At 37.0% G+C, this 20300-nt stretch overlaps 1 protein-coding gene across 2 annotated transcripts in view; it reads left to right on the forward strand.

Annotated features, from left to right (window-relative positions):
* The first annotated feature begins 8054 nt into the window (after positions 1 to 8054).
* ubn2b (ubinuclein 2b) overlaps positions 8055 to 20300 on the forward strand; it is a 33840-nt gene continuing 21594 nt past the window's right edge. The window contains exons 1-5 of one of the 2 annotated variants that reach the window (XM_079814095.1): positions 8055 to 8639; positions 12836 to 12952; positions 13108 to 13209; positions 13520 to 13651; positions 18723 to 18820. In XM_079814095.1, coding sequence (XP_079670221.1) covers positions 8370 to 8639; positions 12836 to 12952; positions 13108 to 13209; positions 13520 to 13651; positions 18723 to 18820 — 719 coding nt within the window. In that variant the 5' untranslated portion in view covers positions 8055 to 8369. The remainder of the gene's footprint in view (positions 8640 to 12835; positions 12953 to 13107; positions 13210 to 13519; positions 13652 to 18722; positions 18821 to 20300) is intronic. The other variant, XM_079814096.1, reaches the window with a different exon arrangement.

The following is a 20300-nucleotide window of genomic DNA, read 5'->3' on the forward strand; positions in this document are numbered from 1 at the left end:
TGAGCCTATTATAGAGAAAATTAAAAACCGATTCAAAAGCAGAAGGGATCTCAAGGTCTGTTTATATATCCATGTCAGCAGATGTTCCAAATAATGTTGTTAAGGAATTAGATAAGATTTTTTATGATTTTATTTGGAGGAAGAAAATATGGTAACACTTTAGAATAATGGTCATTAGTTAACATTAGTTAACTACATTAGTTAACATTAACTAATAATGAACTGCACTTATAAAGCGTTTATTAATCTTTGTTAATATTAATTTCAACATTTACTAACTGCATTATTAAAATCTTGTTAACATTAGTTAATGCACTGTGAACTAACATGAACAAACCATGAACAGATGGATTTATATGAACTAACGTTAACAAAAATGAACAAATACAGTAACAAATGTATTGCTCATAGTTAGTTCATGTTAGTTAACACATTAACTAATGTTAATCAATGACCATTATTCTTAAGTGTTACCGAAAATACACTATTTACGGAAAGATATTCTAAATAATAATAGAGACTTTGGTGGCCTTGAAGTTTTAATTTTTACAGATCTTAATAATGTGTTTAAGATTAAATAGAATTTATTAAAAATAAAGATAGTATATGGAATGTTTTCCCAAATTACATATTTAACTCTTTGGGTGGCATTAATTTCCTTTTGAAATTTAATTTTTCGGTAGAAAAAATCCCTGTTAAACTGGCAAACTTTCATAAGCAGGCACTGCTGGCTTGGTAATTATTATATAAACATAACTTTTCACCGCATCGATACTTTATATGGAATAACAAAGATATCTTATACAAAAAAAAGTCTAACAAAAAAACAAAAACAAAAAAAAGACATTAAAAAGACTTGGTACGACAATGGAATTCTTACTGTTAGTCAGTTGCTTAATGAACAAGGTTTACTTTTAACATATTCTGAATTTATCAATAAATGTATGATTCCTGTGAGGCCAAAATAATATGCTATTATCTTTGATGCAATCCGAGTTGTATCACTATTGCGAAACCCTGGATTTTATCCTATAAACGCTGATAGTCAAACCAGTATTTGTAGTGATACAATATTTATTGGGGATATTAATATAATAAAAGATAAATGCAGTAACAAATATATTATAAATATTTTAAAAACAAACTATTTGCCTTGTTCAACAGTGTTTTGGTCTACTAAATATGAAAATATTAACTGGAAAAAAGTATGGTCAATAACAAATACGTTTTTTATTAATAATAAAGTTAGAGAGGTATCCTATACAATTGTACACAGAATTTACCCTGTTGAGGAGTTACTTAAACATTTCCATTTGAATATTGAAAATGTGTGTGAATTCTGTGGCAATGCCAAAGAATCTGTGACTCATCTTTTTTATGATTGTATATATTCAAAAATGTTTTGGTTTGATGTCTCTAATTTCATTTCTAGATTGTTTGGAACATGTATACAAATTGATCTGTATGACGTAATATTTTTCTTTGTACAAGACAATGTCGATTCCAAAAGTGTAGGATGTGCTTCCTTATACAACTTTTCATTTTAATTGGAAAATATCACATTCATGTGAAAAAATGGGCTAAAGCTAAGCCAAGCTTTGAACATTTTATAAAAGAAATTAAACAATATGGTACTACATTAGATACAATTAAAAACAAAAAAGCAAGAAAGACCTATGAAGTTTTTGGTTACTTTAAATTGTTGTAATTTTACCCCTGGCATGAATTACTTTAATTTGACATATTTTTTTGTTTTGTCTTGTTTTATAATTGTTGTGAGTTGTATTTACATGTACAATCTTTGTATATATTTTTGCATTAAAAATATTTTACAATTTAAAAGTAAATCCACATTGTTATTCTTCCCCATCTTCCCCTATTCCATATGTTTTGTGTCGCCCTCTAGTGCTGCGAATGCGATACAGCGAATGCACATAAAGGGTTTCAGTCATGCACAAATAAAGAAGAAATGAAAAAAGAGAGAAAAGCTACATGTACTATATTTACATGAAAAAAAGAGAGGAATTCAAGCCTTTGTAGATGTCCATTTGTGATAGCTTTACAGCCTGAAAGTCGTTGCAATGTTTCAAAAGCATCATTTCATTGCATGTGAAACTTCCCAGTAATATTATAAGCAATATAATTTTTACCAAAAAAAATAAAAAATTTCAAAATGGCTGACTCGGATGTGCACGCGTACGAAAATTAACCATCGTTTTATTATAGTAAAACGTTTTTTTTTTTTTTGGCGGATTACCATTTGTATAACCACAGTTTTATTACAACCATTACCATGACATGGTTAAGCTAGTGTAGTAAAATAATGGTTAATATGTGGTTACTATGGTTTAACTACAATAACCACTTTTTAGGGGCCAAGCACCGAAGGTGCGAAGGCACCTATTGAAACCGTTCCCGTTCTTATTATTATTATTAGGGGCCAAGCACCGAAGGTGCGAAGGCACCTATTGAAACCGTTCCCGTTCTTATTATTATTATTCATCTTCTTCTTCTTCTTCTTCTTCTTCTTCTTCTTCTTCCGCCACGAAGTCTATGGCAGCCCATAGAACCGTATGGTAAAAAGTTGTGAAATTTGGCACACTAATAGAGGACAGTCTGAAATGTCACCGTAGCAAATTTGGAGTCTCAAACTCAATCCCTCTAGCGCCACCATCAGTCCAAATTTTGACTCATGTTTATGCTAATAACTTTTGAACCATAAGGGCTAGAAACAAAATTCTTTTTTCATCTGATTCCTTGGCTCAAGACGATTCCATTGCACCCTATGACGTCATTTTCCGTCATAAAAATTTTCCCGCCATTTTGAATTTTCCGAAAAACCTACTTTTACGAACTCGTCCTAGACGGTTCATCCGATTTGCACGAAAATTGAACCAGATCATCTTCAGACCATGCTGACAAAAAATCTTGCAAATCAAGTTGATTCGTCAAATCATTTGCGATAAACGCGCAAACAAATTTTACGTAGCGGTTGCAAAAACACTCTTAAGGCAATATCTCCGCAACGCTTTATCGTATTCAAACCAAACTTGGTACATGTCATCACAAGCATGACTTGAGGCAACATACAGCGTTTCGGCGCAGCGCCACCTACTGGTCCGGAGATACGAAAAATTGCAATTTTTGCTTATAACTTCTGAACTGTTTGTCCAAAAATCATAAAAGTGGTCTCGTTACATTCAGGACGGCATGCCGAGTCGTCTGATATTCAATTTTACCATATCGGCCATTTTGGCTGTCGGCCATTTTGAATTTTGTCAAAAAATGCTATATTTTACAAATGCATTAGTGTATTGTTACTAAACTCTGTATGTGACTTCCATGTCATGCCCTGAAGGTACTCAAAAAGTTTTAGGGCAGTGCCACCTAGTGGTCAAAAGATATAACAAACTTGACAAAAATGCTAATAACTTTTGATTAAATTAGGCTAGTATAATGAAACTGGTCATAATAGAGTCATTGGCTCATGCCGATTCAATTGCACCCTATGATGTCATTTTCGGTTATGATAATTTCCCCGCCATTTTTAATTTTCCAAAAAACCTACTTTTGCGAACTCGTCCTAGACGGTTCATCCGATTTGCACGAAAATTGAACCATATCATCTTCAGACCATGCTGACAAAAAATCTTGCAAATCAAGTTGATTTGTCAAATTGTTTTTGATAAACGCGCACACAAACTTTGCGTAGCGGTTGCAAAAACACTCATAAGCCTATATCTCCACAACGCTTTATCGTATTCAAACCAATCTTGGTATATGTCATCACAAGCATGACCTGAAGCAACATGCAGCGTTTCGGCGCAGCGCCACCTACTGGTCCGGAGATACAAAAAATGGCTATTTTTGCTTATAACTTTTGAACTGTTTGTCCAAAAATCATGTCTTCCGCACCATGCTTTGAAGGTACTCAAAACGTTTTGGGGCAGTGCCACCTTGTGGTCAGAGGTTATAACAAAATTTACAAACATGCAAATAACTTTTGATTAAATTAGCCTAGTTTAATGAAACTGGTCATAATACAGTCATTGGCTCATGCCGAGAACAGAGATACTAATTTTTCCATATTTGGTCAAACATCCTGTCCTCAATGTTCTTATTTGATCAAAACCTACTTTTTCAAACTCATCCTAGACCGTTTGTCCAATTTCCACCAAAATCGAATCGTATCATCTTCAGACTGTGACAACAAAAAGTTAGGGATTTTGCATCAATAGATGAAACCGTTTTTGTAAACCGCAGCGACGAAGTTGAGCCATTATGCCAAAATTACTCTTGAGGCTGTATCTCTGCAATGCTTTGACATATTGGCATCAAACTTTGCATGTGTCATTGGTCCCTTATTCTGACCACACCACATCAATTTCGTATCTGTGCCACCTATTGGTCAAAAGTGATAAACCATTAACTTACATTATCAGTGACTCAATATATGATATTTCAGCCATTTTGCCTAATCTTCTTAAACTGTATAATTGTTAATTGTTGCAGTTGGTCTGACACTCTCAGACTACAATGCGTTTTCAGCCTTTTGCTTAAAATCATCTTAAAACGTGATTAATTGCTCATTGCTCCAGTTGATCTGACACTGCCAGCCATTTTGGCATGTTTTGTCTTCTTCTTTGCGCTTGGCCCCGGTATTGCTGCTTGCAGCTATATTTCATCTTCTTCTTCTTCTTCTTCTTCTTCTTCTTCCGCCACGAAGTCTATGGCAGCCCATAGAACCGTATGGTAAAAAGTTGTGAAATTTGGCACACTAATAGAGGACAGTCTGAAATGTCACCGTAGCAAATTTGGAGTATCTAACTCAATCCCTCTAGCGCCACCATCAGTCCAAAATTTGACTCATGTTTATGCTAATAACTTTTGAACCATAAGGGCTAGAAACAAAATTCTTTTTTCCTCTGATTCCTTGGCTCAAGACGATTCCATTGCAACCTATGACGTCATTTTCCGTCATAAAAATTTTCCCGCCATTTTGAATTTTCCGAAAAACCTACTTTTACAAACTCGTCCTAGACGGTTCATCCGATTTGCACGAAAATTGAACCAGATCATCTTCAGACCATGCTGACAAAAAATCTTGCAAATCAAGTTGATTCGTCAAATCATTTGCGATAAACGCGCAAACAAATTTTACGTAGCGGTTGCAAAAACACTCTTAAGGCAATATCTCCGCAACGCTTTATCGTATTCAAACCAAACTTGGTACATGTCATCACAAGCATGACTTGAGGCAACATACAGCGTTTCGGCGCAGTGCCACCTACTGGTCCGGAGATACGAAAAATTGCAATTTTTGCTTATAACTTCTGAACTGTTTGTCCAAAAATCATAAAAGTGGTCTCGTTACATTCAGGACGGCATGCCGAGTCGTCTGATATTCAATTTTACCATATCGGCCATTTTGGCTGTCGGCCATTTTGAATTTTGTCAAAAAATGCTATATTTTACAAATGCATTAGTATATTGTTACTAAACTCGGTATGTGACTTCCTTGCTATGCCCTGAAGGTACTCAAAAAGTTTTAGGGCAGTGCCACCTTGTGGTCAAAAGATATAACAAACTTGACAAAAATGCTAATAACTTTTGATTAAATTAGCCTAGTATATTGAAACTGGTCATAATAGAGTCATTGGCTCATGCCGATTCAATTGCAACCTATGATGTCATTTTCGGTCATGATAATTTCCCCGCCATTTTTAATTTTCCAAAAAACCTACTTTTACGAACTCGTCCTAGACGGTTTGTCCGATTTGCACGAAAATTGAACCAGATTATCTTCAGACCATGCTGACAAAAAATCTTGCAAATCAAGTTGATTCGTCAAATCATTTGCGATAAACGCGCAAACAAATTTTACGTAGCGGTTGCAAAAGCACTCTTAAGGCAATATCTCCGCAACGCTTTATCGTATTCAAACCAAACTTGGTGCATGTCATCACAAGCATGACTTGAGGCAACATGCAGTGTTTCGGCGCAGCGCCACCTACTGGTCCGGAGATACAAAAAATGGCTGTTTTTGCTTATAACTTTTGAACTGTTTGTCCAAAAATCATAAAAGTGGTCTCGTTACATTCAGGACGGCATGCCGAGTCGTCTGATATTCAATTTTACCATATCAGCCATTTTGGCTGTCGGCCATTTTGAATTATGTGCTAAAATGCTATATTTTACAAATGCATTAGTATATTGTTACTAAACTCGGTATGTGACTTCCACTCCATGCCCTGAAGGTACTCAAAAAGTTTTGGGGCAGTGCCACCTTGTGGTCAAAAGTTATAACAAACTTGACAAAAATGCTAATAACTTTTGATTTAATTAGCCTAGTATAATGAAACTGGTCATAATACATTCATTGGCTCATGCCGATTCAATTGCACCCTATGATGTCATTTTCGGTCATGATAATTTCCTCGCCATATTTAATTTTCCAAAAAACCTACTTTTGCGAACTCGTCCTAGACGGTTTGTCCGATTTGCACAGAAATTGAACCATATCATCTTCAGACTATGCTGACAAAAAATCTTGCAAATCAAGTTGATTTGTCAAATCGTTTTCGATAAACGCGCACACAAATTTTGCGTAGCAGTTGCAAAAACACTCATAAGCCTATATCTCCACAACGCTTTATCGTATTCAAACCAATCTTGGTACATGTCATCACAAGCATGACCTGAGGCAACATGCAGCGTTTCGGCGCAGCGCCACCTACTGGTCCGGAGATACAAAAAATGGCTATTTTTGCTTATAACTTTTGAACTGTTTGTCCAAAATTCATGTCTTCCGCACCATGCTTTGAAGGTACTCAAAAAGTTTTGGGGCAGTGCCACCTTGTGGTCAGAGGTTATAACAAAATTTACAAACATGCTAATAACTTTTGATTAAATTAGCCTAGTTTAATGAAACTGGTCATAATACAGTCATTGGCTCATGCCGAGAACATAGATACTAATTTTGCCATATTTGGTCAAACATCCTGTCCTCAATGTTCTTATTTGATCAAAACCTACTTTTTCAAACTCATCCTAGACTGTTTGTCCAATTTCCACCAAAATCGAATCGTATCATCTTCAGACTGTGTCAACAAAAAGTTAGGAATTTTGCATCAATAGATGAAACCGTTTTTGTAAACCGCAGCGACGAAGTTGAGCCATGATGCCAAAGTGACTCTTGAGGCTGTATCTCTGCAATGCTTTGACATATTGGCATCAAACTTTGCATGTGTCATTGTTCCCTTATTCTGACCACACCACATCCATTTCGTAACTGTGCCACCTATTGGTCAAAAGTGATAAACCATTAACTTATATTATCAGTGACTCTATATATGATATTTCAGCCATTTTGCCAAAGCTTCTTAAACTGTATAATTGTTAATTGCTGCAGTTGGTCTGACACTCTCTGACTACAATGCATTTTTCAGCCTTTTGCCTAAAATCATCTTAAAACGTGATTAATTTCTCATTGCTGCAGTTGATCTGACACTGCCAGCCATTTTGGCATGTCTTGTCTTCTTCTTTGCGCTTGGCCCCGGTATTGCTGCTTGTTTTTGTGTTAGTTTTGTTAATTATTTATTTTGTTGTTGTAAATTTAGCTGTAGGCCAATGCAGCTGAATGAAGAGTTAATATTCAAAAGTCGCTGGTCACCTGGTGTAACAGTAACTTACATGCTTTTTACATATTCAATATCAAAATACTTTTATACATTTACAATATTTTTCAAAACACCAACACACAAGACAATCAGTGACGGGAAAGAGAAAATAGGGTGTCGGTAATGGTAATAAAATAATGATATACAATTTTTAAAAAAAATAACGTCTGAAACTGAGTTTCTGAACGAGTCATTTTGTGAACCTGTCTTGCAAAAGAATCGATTCTCTGGGATGAATCAAACGACTGAGCGGTTCTGAATCTCCCGCGGTCAGCGCGCACGGAAGCGGCTCCACCCTCTCCCGCTGGAGTCTGCGAAGTGGGCGGGCCCTAGAGTGCGGTGGGACTTCTGATTGGTCCTGTTCCAGCGTCGCGCGCACTGCGCATGATCAGTGACCCCACCGCCTCATCATGTATTTACTGCTACTGAAAATGGCCGCTACATATGCTGCCGAGATTTCACACAGAGGAACAAAAACTACTTTTACAACCGACTAAATGAAACGGATTCGACTCGAATGCTGCGAGGAAATATTGTATAATTTTAAACGGACTTCATTTCGTTTCGTGTCAGCGTTAAACTGTTGTTTAGTAGTGTGAGCGCTAATTTTAGCTCAAGCTAACAGTCAGGGAGCGCGCGCGTGCACGCGCGTGTGTGTGTGTTCGGGCTCGAGCAGAACCGGAGAGTCCAATGGCTGACCCGAGAAAAGTGCCGTTCGTCACCCTCGCCTCGTTCAGCACCGCACCGGTGGCAACCGAGTCAAAGAAGCGCCGACGGGAGGACGAAGAGAATGAACCGAGTCCCGCTGTCACCGCCGGGGGGGTGTTCGGTGCCGGGAAACCGGCAACGGATCCCGGAGAACCCAAACGCACCGTCCGCCTGAACCTGAGCCTGTCAGAACCGAGTGAACAGAAGTCAGCGGAGTTCAACTACGGCGAGATGGTCCACGCCAGCCTGCAGGTGAGAGCGAGCCGCGGGGAACGGGTGTGGGTTCGAACCCGACCCGGACCGGTACTAAATACACCCCGACCCTACTTTAGACTTACTTGTGTTTTAACCACAGCAGTATCACAAACTGACACGAGGGATTTGATCTGAAAGGGTTTTAGGTTCAAGCCAAGTTTCTGTCAACCTGTCAAATCAAATGTAAAACCAAGTTTGATTCAGTGTATTAGTAACTACATCAGTAACAGGATGGAGTTTAAAGGGATAGTTCACCCTAAAATTAAAATTAGCCCATTATTTATTCACCCTCAAGTCATCCTAGGTGTATATGACATTCTTTTTTTCAGACGAATACAGTCAAACTTATATAAAAGAACAGTCTTGGCTCTTCAAAGCTTTATAATGGCAGTGAATGGTTGTCATTTTTGAAGTCCATAAAAGTGCATCTATCCATCATATAACTGCTCCACATGGCGCCGTGTGGAGCAGTTATATGATGGATAGATGCATGTTTTCTCCTGATTAATCGAAGAGCTTTCTGTCCCTCCATTGACACGCTACGCAACTACCACTTTAGAAAGGTAGTAAAGGCACAATATGTAAGATGTTTGGATTAAAATATCCAAAAACCACTAGAACAATGTTGTATATTTTTTCTGCTGACTTGTATACTTATCCCAAATGTTTCCAAGAATGTTTAAATCCAGCAATTTTCGGTGTCGCCTATCAATGACATCACACCCGTGTTACCCTCGGTTTCTAGTTTAATCTCGGAAACACCAAATACGCTTTAATAAATAATGTGTTTTATTAGGCAGGTGAGCAATGCGCATGAGTGGAAGAAGCAGTGACTGCGGCGTAATAAAAGCTCAGCGAAATCCAGCCAATACACCTTTGTTGTGAATAAGTGACCCCTAGCGGCGGAAAATTACATATTGTGCCTTTAAAGTAATCTATGGGACTCCAGTTGCTGGTTAACCTCAGTTTTATGTGTGCGTAAAGACATCATCAAAGTACTTAAAAAACATAATATGGCACTTTATTTACAAAATATTAATCTCCAACGTGCATCCATGTAACATTGAACATTCTTGTGAACGCGAGTTGGAGATATTTTGTAAATAAATAGTTTTTTATGTGGTTTCATGATGTCTTTACTCCCTTTCTGTGGCTTGAAAGTAGGGCTGGGCGATAGTATCACAATAAAATGTTTCATATCAGTCGATAAATGTCAAATCTTTATTCTTTTCTCCTAAACCAAAAAAAACCCGGACCGTTCATTGTGGTTTTAAACTACTCTTTATTGTCAGAACGTAACACAAACACGTCACATTTTTGAATTATTTACATTTTTCCAGTCATTTTTCCTTAAAAAAATGATCCTTAATAGAAAAATTAATTTAAATTAAATTTAGCGCTTTTCACAATGTATATCGTTCCAAAGCAGCTTTAATTGAGAGTGATTTGTTATCAGAGAAGAGTTATAGTTTTCAGAAATGTCTTATTTTCTGATATTGTCTCTAGTCATGATACAGGTTTGTGTTGCTTGACTTTGATGGCAACATTATTGAATGAATAATGCACAAGAAATTCATATTTGACAGTAGTAGTAGTTTGAGTTGGGATGATTTGAGTAACATCTGTAGAAAAATAATTTTTTATGTTGAAATGTAAATATTCTGACGGATTGACTCCATTGGTCTTCTATAATATCACACATTTAGATCATAACCAATTAAAACCCTGCATATAGCACCTCACTACTATGGTAAAATGTATTATTTCTATGGTATTTCTATGCTGAAGGTCCAAATCAATGTAAAAAAAATAATACAAAAACACAAAATTTTCAACTTCAAAATCATCTGATATCTTTGTTTTACCTTTTTTTTGGTAAATGGTATTTGTTTTAGTCTTCGCACGAACAGCGCTTTGTAAACTCGGGGGCGGGACTTTTCTTTCGTCAAGTATATTTAATTGTTTTGGGGGGGAAATGCAGATTGTTTCGTTAGATAAGACCCTATTCCTCATCAACTGCATTGATTTGGACCATCAGCATTTTGGTTGCAGTTGAAAAGCATTATACGATGAACAGTCCTGGAACGTTTTCTTCAAAATACGTATTTTCTGCGTGAGTAAATTATCAGGACATTTTCATTTAGGTGTGAACTAATCCTTTAAATCGAGGCATTTGTGTTCTTTGCTGAATTCAAGCGTTTCTCACTGGATCTCTCCGCTTTTGCCACGTAAACTTGTATCTAAAATGTCTCAACTCTTGTTATCGTTAAAAAGTCTTACATGTCTTTAAATTAAAAATCTAAATTTTAAGGCCTTAAAAAGTCGCTGAAGTATTGAGTTCTAGGTCTTAAATAATTTTAAACAGGTCTTAATTTTCCTACGTCCATCAAGATTCCTGCATTTTGTTTGTTTTATTGCCATGTATGACTATTGTGCATCTAACATAATGATATGGTAAATGTGGCATCCTAATTATGAAAAGAAAAAAAAATCATGCACATTTCTGAAAATAACCCCCACAAAATCAGTAATTTTGATCTCACAAAACATGTATATACATAAACGCACACTACCGGTCAAAAGTTTGAGAACGGTAATATTTTTAAAATGTTTTTTAAGAAGTCTCTCCTGCTCACCAAGGCTGCATTTATTTGATCCAAAATACAGCAAAAACAGTATTGTTGTGATTTTTATTTTTTTTTACAATTTTAAAGAACTGTTTTATATTTCAATTACGGCTGTCAAAAGATTAATCGCGATTAATCGCATCCAAAATAAAAGTTTGTTTTTACATAATATATGTGTGTGTACTCTGTATAATTATTATTTATATATAAATACACACACAATCATGTATATATTTAAGAAATATTTGCATGTATATACATTTATATAATCTATAATATATATATAAATAAAAAGGTTTTATATATTAAAAATAATATTTTTTTCTTAAATATATACATGAGTGTGTGTGTGTTTATATATAAATAATAATTAACAGAGTACACACACACATATTATGTAAACACAAACTTTTATTTTGGATGCGATTAATCGCGATTAATCTTTTGACAGCCCTAATTTCAATATATTTTAAAATGCTATTTATTTCTGTATTTCAGCATCATTACTCCAGACTTTAGAGTCACATAATCCTTCAGAAATCATTTTTTTTACTTTCTATTTCAGATAAATGCTGTTCTTTAGAACTTTCTATCCATCAAAGAATCCTAAAAAAAATTTTTACACAACTGTGTTCAACACTGATAATAATCATAAGTGTGTTGATCATCATATCTGAATGATTAGTGAAGGATCATGTGACACTGAAGACTGGAGTAATGATGATAAATTCAGCTTTGATCACTGGAATAAATTACACTTTACTATATATTCACATAGAGAACAGTCACAAAATTACAGCTTTTTTGTATTTTTAATAACATAAATGCAGCCTTGGTGAGCAGAAGAGACTTCTGTAAAAACATAAAATCTTACCGTTCTCAAATTTTTGACCGGTAGTGTGTGTGTATATTATTCCTGGTGGGATTGAGCTATGAGGAAGTGCAAGTTTACTAATACCTTGTTCAATTTGAACTTGTGATTCTGCATTTCCTTTTGTACGTTTTTTTTAGGGCTGTCAAAAGATTAATCGCGATTAATCGCATCCAAAATAAAAGTTTGTGTTTACATAATATATATGTGTGTGTACTCTGTTAATTATTATTTATATATAAATACACACACAAGCATGTGTATATATTTAAGAAAAAAATATTATTTTTATATATAAAACATTTATATTTATATAGATTATATAAATGTATATACATGCAAATATTTCTTAAATATATACATGAATGTGTGTGTATTTATATATAAATAATAATTAACAGAGTACACACACATATATTATGTAAACACACTTTTATTTTGGATGCGATTAATCGCGATTAATCTTTTGACAGCCCTAGTTTTTTTTAATTTAATTTAATTCATAATGGTCTTGAAAAGGTCTTAAAAAGTCTTACATTTGACTGCAGATACCCTGAAAAAATTGTTATTTATTTTTATCGTTTTATCAGCTGAACTTTAGTTGGAACGAATACCCTCTTATGTGTAACTCGTGTCTGTTTGCGTGTAAATGAGTGTATTCGTTGTGTCTGACCTGTTTTAATTTTCTCCTTAAGGTGAGGAAAGCTCCTCAAGGTCTCAAACCGGCTCTGGACCCCAGCGACCCGTTTGCAGACGAAGACAAAGAACGGCAAGAAGTCGAGGCTCTCGCCAGGAAATTTGAGAGCAAATATGTATGTTCGTTTTATTATAATTGACATCTGTCATATGAGTGCTCACATCCACCTGCAACCAACATATGTACACGTGTGTGTGTGTTGTGTTTTTGCGCAGAAAACATGTAATCTTAATCACGACACGTTAAATAAATAGTGTATTATCATCTCAGGGAAACACGGTTAAGAAGAAGCGGCGAGACCGGATGCAGGATCTCATCGATATCGGTTACGGCTATGATGAAACCGATCCGTTTATCGACAACTCCGAGGCCGTGAGTATGAGAGCGAGAGCGCCATCGATCCTCAAGGAGACATTCACCACTGATTATCTCCCGAAATGCGTTATTCGCTGCATTATGAACACCTGATGATGGGGGTAAAGGAGTGAATTCAGACACAGCTTTGTGTTTGACCACATGCACGTCATCTCTTAAATGACGCGGAGCTGCTTTGAAAGTCCATCATCCTTATCAAAATACGTATGAAAGTGTTTTTCTGTGTGAATATATAGACTACATTTCACTCTGCAGCAGTAGTTGAGGTGCAGGCCGACTGTATATGATGTGTGTTGTGTCTCTGCAGTACGACGAACTCGTTCCTGCGTCTCTGACCACGAAACTCGGCGGATTCTACATCAACACCGGCACACTTCAGTTCAGGGCCGCGTCCGAATCGGAGGGAGAGGACGGAGGGAAAGACTCCAATCACTTCAAGGTGATCATCCTCACTGCTTTAGCAGACTCGGCACATGCTATTGTTGTGAACTTTTATCTTCTAAAGTGTAGGAAACTCAGAAGATGAAGACCAGGGCCCGTATTCATAAAGAATCTTAATGCAAAGAGTAGCTCCTAGTGACAAAATTCTAAGAAAATTCTTAGAAATGTGGGCGTTTACTCTTAAAATTAACAAAAAAATCCTAGTAAAGAAAAAAGTAATTCAGAAAGCATCTTAACCCTTAAAAGAGGTCTTAAGGTCAAATTTGTTAGGAGCACGGACGAGGACTTTTAAGAGGCTTAATGGTGCGTTCACACCGGACGCGATTCGCGCGAGTGATTTACATGTTAAGTCAATGCAGAGACGCGAAATGGCATTCTGCGGCGCGATTCGCGCGAATGAGGCGGCGAGATTCGCGCGATTGAGGCGGCGCGAAGGACGCGAATTGAGCGTTTTGAACGCGCGAATCGCGCAAGTTGAAAAATCTGAACTTTGGCGGATATTTCGCGCCGCGTTAACCAATCAGGAGCCTGCTCTAGTAGTGACAACAATGAGGAGAAAATCTGTATATTAATATCTGGTTCAGACAATATGATTATCACTGTGATAACATTAAATGACATGAAACACAACCCAGTCTCTTTTTGTTAAATGCAAGTTTATGTATGATCAATAATACAAAAGTATAAGTAATGTATAATAAGCTATACATGAAATAAAGCAAACAATGCAGTCAAACATTCAAAGTCAGTGCTAGTAGGCTAACGTTACAACTGCAACGTACAGTTATAGCCTAAAAATATAAGGTAATGAAACTTATCTTTGCCCTCAGCCTAAACGATTTGCCAGGGAACAAATTATAGATCCATGAGACCAAAGATCGGCCGTTACAAGACGAATTATAGCTCGAGACACACCACAGAGACATCAGAGCCAGTGGCAGAAGGACTGGCCGAGGAAAGGCTGCTCTCGCCGGCTTTCACGTGCGCTGAGCGCGCTGTCCGCTGGAGCTCACAGCTCCGACAACGGCAGATAAAATGTTCAAATAGGCACTGTTTATGTAAATAAACCACAGATTTGAGCTTTAAACAACTACATTATCGACTGAAAAAGTCTTAAAACTACGTTTTGTCACACATTAACAGTAGATTTGAACAAAAAAAAAAGACATGTAAACACAGCCCATGTCAGCCATTTCTCAACGAGACAAGCTGCTGGCGGAAGCCCCGCCCATGACGCGAATTCGCATCTGTTGTGCAGTGAATGTCACGCGCGATTCGCGCGAGTAAACTCAAAATGTACACGCGTCCACCTTCGCGCGAATCGCGTCCGGTGTGAACGCCACATAAGAGTTTCTTTAGCAGCGGAGAAAATGGCAGAAAGACGAAGAGGGAGAAGAAATGTGTTGCAGACAATGGATGACAGTGACTTAATAAGACGCTATAGATTAGATCGTGCAGGGATCATGTTTGTTGCATTAAATCCAACTTTCAAACCACCAATTAAATAGACATGCCAGCAGTCAGTGTAATTGGAAAGAGTGGAACAATGTTTTAATTCTAAGCCAATCAAATACCTTATAGGAAATTAACAGCATGGTAAATAATAAAAGGATTTATACGTGTGTGTGTGTGTGTGTGTGAGTGAGAGAGAACGGTAAAATAGGACAATTTGCGCTTGTAATTTCAAAGTGAAGGCTTAGAATTGACCCTATACTTAAGAGCGCTTCTTTTTTACCCTTTTTGGACAACCAACCAATCACAGTCTTCAAAAGACTGTGTCATGCGTAGCAACGGGGTTAGCCCCGCCTCTTCACTAAGATAAAAGTTTTTGTATTTTCCTTTGCTCAGAGTTGCTCTCAGATCGGTCCCGAATAGCTCTCAAGCTAAGACTCCTACGTAAAAGTTTTTAAGCTAAATTAGGAGTTTTCTGAGAGGACTCTTAGAATCTTTATGAATACGGGCCCTGGAGACTTCACGATCAAACAGAAGTTATTCTTTTAATGAGAACTCTCTGTGCAGCATACCTGATAGGTTATATACATTCCAAAAGGGGGAGGGATTTACATTGAGGTTGAACAAAGCCTGTAAATTAAATATACAGGTTTTGGGAAAACCCGCCCAGACAGAGTATCACCAATCCTACTCCTAATCAGCATAACTATTCAAACGCATAGAGGCAACGACGGTGAGGAATCTCCTGCTGGAAACTCAACAATCTTCCTTTATACCTCAAATGCTCACTGTAAAACAGGCCCAGCAGGAAATCTCCTGCTGGAAAAACCCCGGAATTATTATCTATACCTTAAATGCTAAATACAATGTACTTTCTTAAATTTGTAATCTTCACACTATGGAGGAAGTGACAGTTTTAGCACAGCCAGAATTGTATGTTTTATGAGTATGTGTGTGGTAGGGCTGCGTATTTGTAACATGTTTGTTCTAGCGTGATTTATAATGCCCTTTTCACAAGATGTAATATAAGTCTCCGGTGTCCCTGGAATGTGTCTGTGAATTTCAGCTCAAAATACACCACGGATTATTTATTATAGGATGATTTAAAAGCCCCTATTTGAGCTGCGCGCTGAAGCGGATCACCGCGTTAATTCTTAACCAGATGAGAGAAATCATATATACATATATAGAGGCCTACATAATCGTACAAACTACTGTTGCACAAAACAAAAGGCGGAGAATACACACGCAAACGTCATGATTGTGTAACTCCTGGGGCCTATACCATGAAGCCGGTTTAGCTGGCTAGCCAGATATGTTTAAGCTTAGTTTGTGCCAATCCTGGGTTTTAGGCACCATTAAAGTGGTTTGGCTTTTAGCCGTGTTCATCTCCATAGTAGCTTACGCTCCACGGCTAACCTGCTCCAGGGCAGGTTATGTTCTGGATAAGAGATCTCAAACTGATATTAGACCAATCAGCTGTCAGCAAAGTGACACACCTCTGATGCAATGAAGTCACTCCCCCTGTTTCTACTCCAAATTAAAGGTCACTACATTGCAAATGGTTTTTAAAGACTAAAGTGTCTGGCTTTTAACAATGCTTATTTATTATAATAATAATTTTGAATGACTTTGATATCATTTAGGTAATTATTATACCCGTAATCAATTACACATGTATCATTTTAGTTAATCAATCATTAATATGATTAATATGAGGCACATAGTTAAAATTAATATAAATGGCCTATATAAAGGTCATACAAATAAGCTTTAAAATCAATAAATAAAGCTATAAAAATGACTACATGTGAGTTTAAATGTTCAATTATCTCTGTATATCAACTGAACTAACTTCATAACGTTTACTTGCACTGACTAAGTAAGATTTTTCTTTAAGTTGTCCTCTTTCATAGACAGCTCTTTTTTTCCTGTCTATTTGTTTAAATTCTATATTTTTGCAATCATGTAATATTCTGCAGAAGAGAGAAATGAATGTGATTGGCTGTTCACTACTGATGTCACAGCTAAACTCCTAAACTCAGGATCAAAGCCTGAGTTGACAGAGAAAGCTGATGATCAGCATCATGGGACCAACAAAGCCTGAATAGATTGGTTTGGTTTTGTCAACTCGAAACTAATCTTGTAACCCTGAGTTTGTTAAACTACCATCATGGTACAGGCCCCTGCTGTGAAATGGTCCCAAACATAGCTCGTCGCTTAATTTTTCCTTGTGTCTGCTGCATGTTTCGCAGTTGAGCTTTATGCTGCGTTCACACTAAACGCGAATAGAGCGTCAAAATCGTGTCTAGTTGGACGCCTGAACATTTTGAATCCATTCGCACGCCGTCCACAGCGAATTGGACGCGCGTATAAATCGAGCGTTTGAAGCGAAATAGACACGCATTAAGGCGCTCCAGGAGAAATGTGTCATAAAACACCACTCTGCCTCTTTTCATTTTCATTAAAAATATATATTTTTAATAATATATAGGACATCAGGTTAATGAGCGACGAGCGCCTGGTGATCGCCTGGATCTCACAACTACAAAAACACAAGATTATAAATAAAAAAATAGGCGCTCTCTTTATAAATAAACCACAGATTTGAGCTTTAAACAACTACATTCCCACCTGAAAAAGTCTTAAAACTACATTTTGTGACACAATAGTAGTATTTTTAAGTTTCTCATCACATCACTTTACCACGTGACCGCAGCAAGCCGGCTCCTGATTGGTTAACGTGGCGCGAATTGACGCCAAAGTTCACATTTTTCAAATCCCTGCGCGTGAATGCACAAAAAGCACCACTCGCGCTTTATTAATTATTAAAGATATTAATGTCCGAGCCCGACACAGTTAGAATTTTTCTATTTTTTTCTCATACTAATGACTCATGTTTGTTTGTGTGGAAAGCCCGCTTTTCAGAGGGCCCAATCAAATAGCCAATTGAAATTTAATAAACAAAGGTCTACCAAAAATGGTCCAATCTAACAGAACAAAACATTAACGCAACACAAATGCAGCTTATTGAAATGAAAATCACTCTTACCATTTTTTTCTCAAACTGTATGGCTATAAAATTGCAACATGGGATCTATTTACACAATCCATCCATCAAAGTTTAGGCTAATCCAGGTTTTTATGCAGAAAAGGATTGCATCAACTGTGGATGGCTTCAAGTTGCGCTGTAGGCTAATATGCAATATGCACACACGTGTTGCGCGTTGTCACAGCTACATAAACAAATCTCGCACACAGGAAGACGGATGTTAGGGTAATATTTTACATTTATTTTAATCACAAAAACAAACCTTTGCATCAAGTTAAACAGGCCCATTGGCTACCTACATAATAAGCTGTTTTAAACTTCAAATGTTCAATGCCTTAATGCGCTGATGTGACCGACCCGAACCCGAACTTCATTTCTAAATATCTGGCCGAACCCATCGGGCTCGGGTCGGGCATCCATCCTCTATTGAGCATGACCCTGATTATCGATTAAATGTATTATCGATTTAATCGTTAACATCTCTAGTATTGCTATACCAAGTGATTTTTGTCTGATGTGAGTCTGTGATGGCGTGATTGACTGAGATGATGTTCTCGATTCACAGAAAGACGGAGAGGAGCGGGTGATTAAGAGAAGGAAAAAGAAGCAGGACGGCGGCCTCGAGGAGAAGAAACCCAGGAAATTTAAAGTACCCAAACCAGGGTGAGTTCAGACGCGTTTTTGTGTTTAAATACGCTGCTTTTGAGTTGTTTCTATGTAAGCAAGCATTAGATGGACGTCTTTGACCGTTACGCCACGTCTCACTGCTTTTTTTTTTTTTTTTTTTTTTTTTTTTAAGATGCTGTGTCAAATCAAACAGGTTTTTTTTTCTTTTACTTTTAAAACAGCATTTCGAGGCTCTGATGCCTTTTCTGTTCCTCAGCTCTGCGTCTCACATTTTTAAAGTGCAAAAACATGTCCTGTGTAAGGGTGAGAACCTCAAGAAAACTGCCCGATTTCCGAGTTTTTTTTTTTTACACAATAAAATAATGAAAGTATACATGAACAAGATGTTTATTTGGTATTTAACAGGCTAAATTGGCTTTTGGCTAATGAAAACAAGTCCGCAATCTGAAATTAACAGGAAAGTAGTATTTGGAAATTAAAAGGCTGAAAGGTGAAATTAAAGGCAACAACTGCATATTCTGCAATCCAAACAAAGATGTTACTTAAATCAGCATTTGTTTATAAATTCAGTGTAAAGAAAAAAAGTCTTTACCAGTGAAATTAAATAAAACCAAAGTAGATAATTGTTCCAAAATGTTAAATCAAATAATGTTTAGTGCAACGAAAAATACTAAGAAGCTACAGCAGGTGCTTTTTAAATCAAATTAAGTCAATGTAATTTTAAGGTAAAATATAAATGATCATCCTATAGGCTACAGAACTGATAGTATTTAATTTCTAAAGTGCATGCATGTTCTCCTTTAGGCTACAAAAATAAGTATTTCGGCTTTGTCACAAGTTACTCTGTTTCGTTCTCATCCGATCCAACACGTGAGAAGCTGAGCTGAACAAACGCTCACTATCTGCGCTTGTGCAGGCGCGGAGAGGTGAGCTCGCGCAACTTCAGCTCGCGCAGGAAAGCGGCTCTTCATTCCCTTCAGCGGATCTCGTCTCTTCCCTCAGTTCTCCAGTTTCCGTTTGTAACACACAAGTGACATGTTCGCGAATGATTGCAATATAGGCGTATGTGCACGATATCACGTGCATCACAATGCACTGCATCCTCATGTATATAATTTTGTCAGTCAGCTATATGAACTGAACCTTTAAGTTTACCTGCTCAAAGAAAACACGCTTCTTGAATGTATCAAACACAACTTAAGTCTGGTCACAGAAGACAAAAGGAGCGTTAAGAACAAATACTAATAGAAAATACTAAAGCCACTTCAGGAGGAGGTCTGGGCTGCATTACAGTCAAAACTAAAGTCTAAATGCATCTGGTTGTTGAAACCACATATGTAAATTTCAGTCATCCCAACAATGCTAAAAAAATAAACATGTGAGAGCGTGTTATGGGCTATATGACATGTCATAGCTAGATATGGCGGCGCTACTGAAGCATCGCCGCAGACGAGCAGCTGCGTATCTCTTTATCAAGCAAACACACAAACTACCGCAAATAAAACTAAAATCGCTG

This window comes from Gobio gobio (assembly GCF_949357685.1).
Source record: "Gobio gobio genome assembly, chromosome: 1".
NCBI classification, from domain to species: Eukaryota; Metazoa; Chordata; class Actinopteri; order Cypriniformes; family Gobionidae; genus Gobio; species Gobio gobio.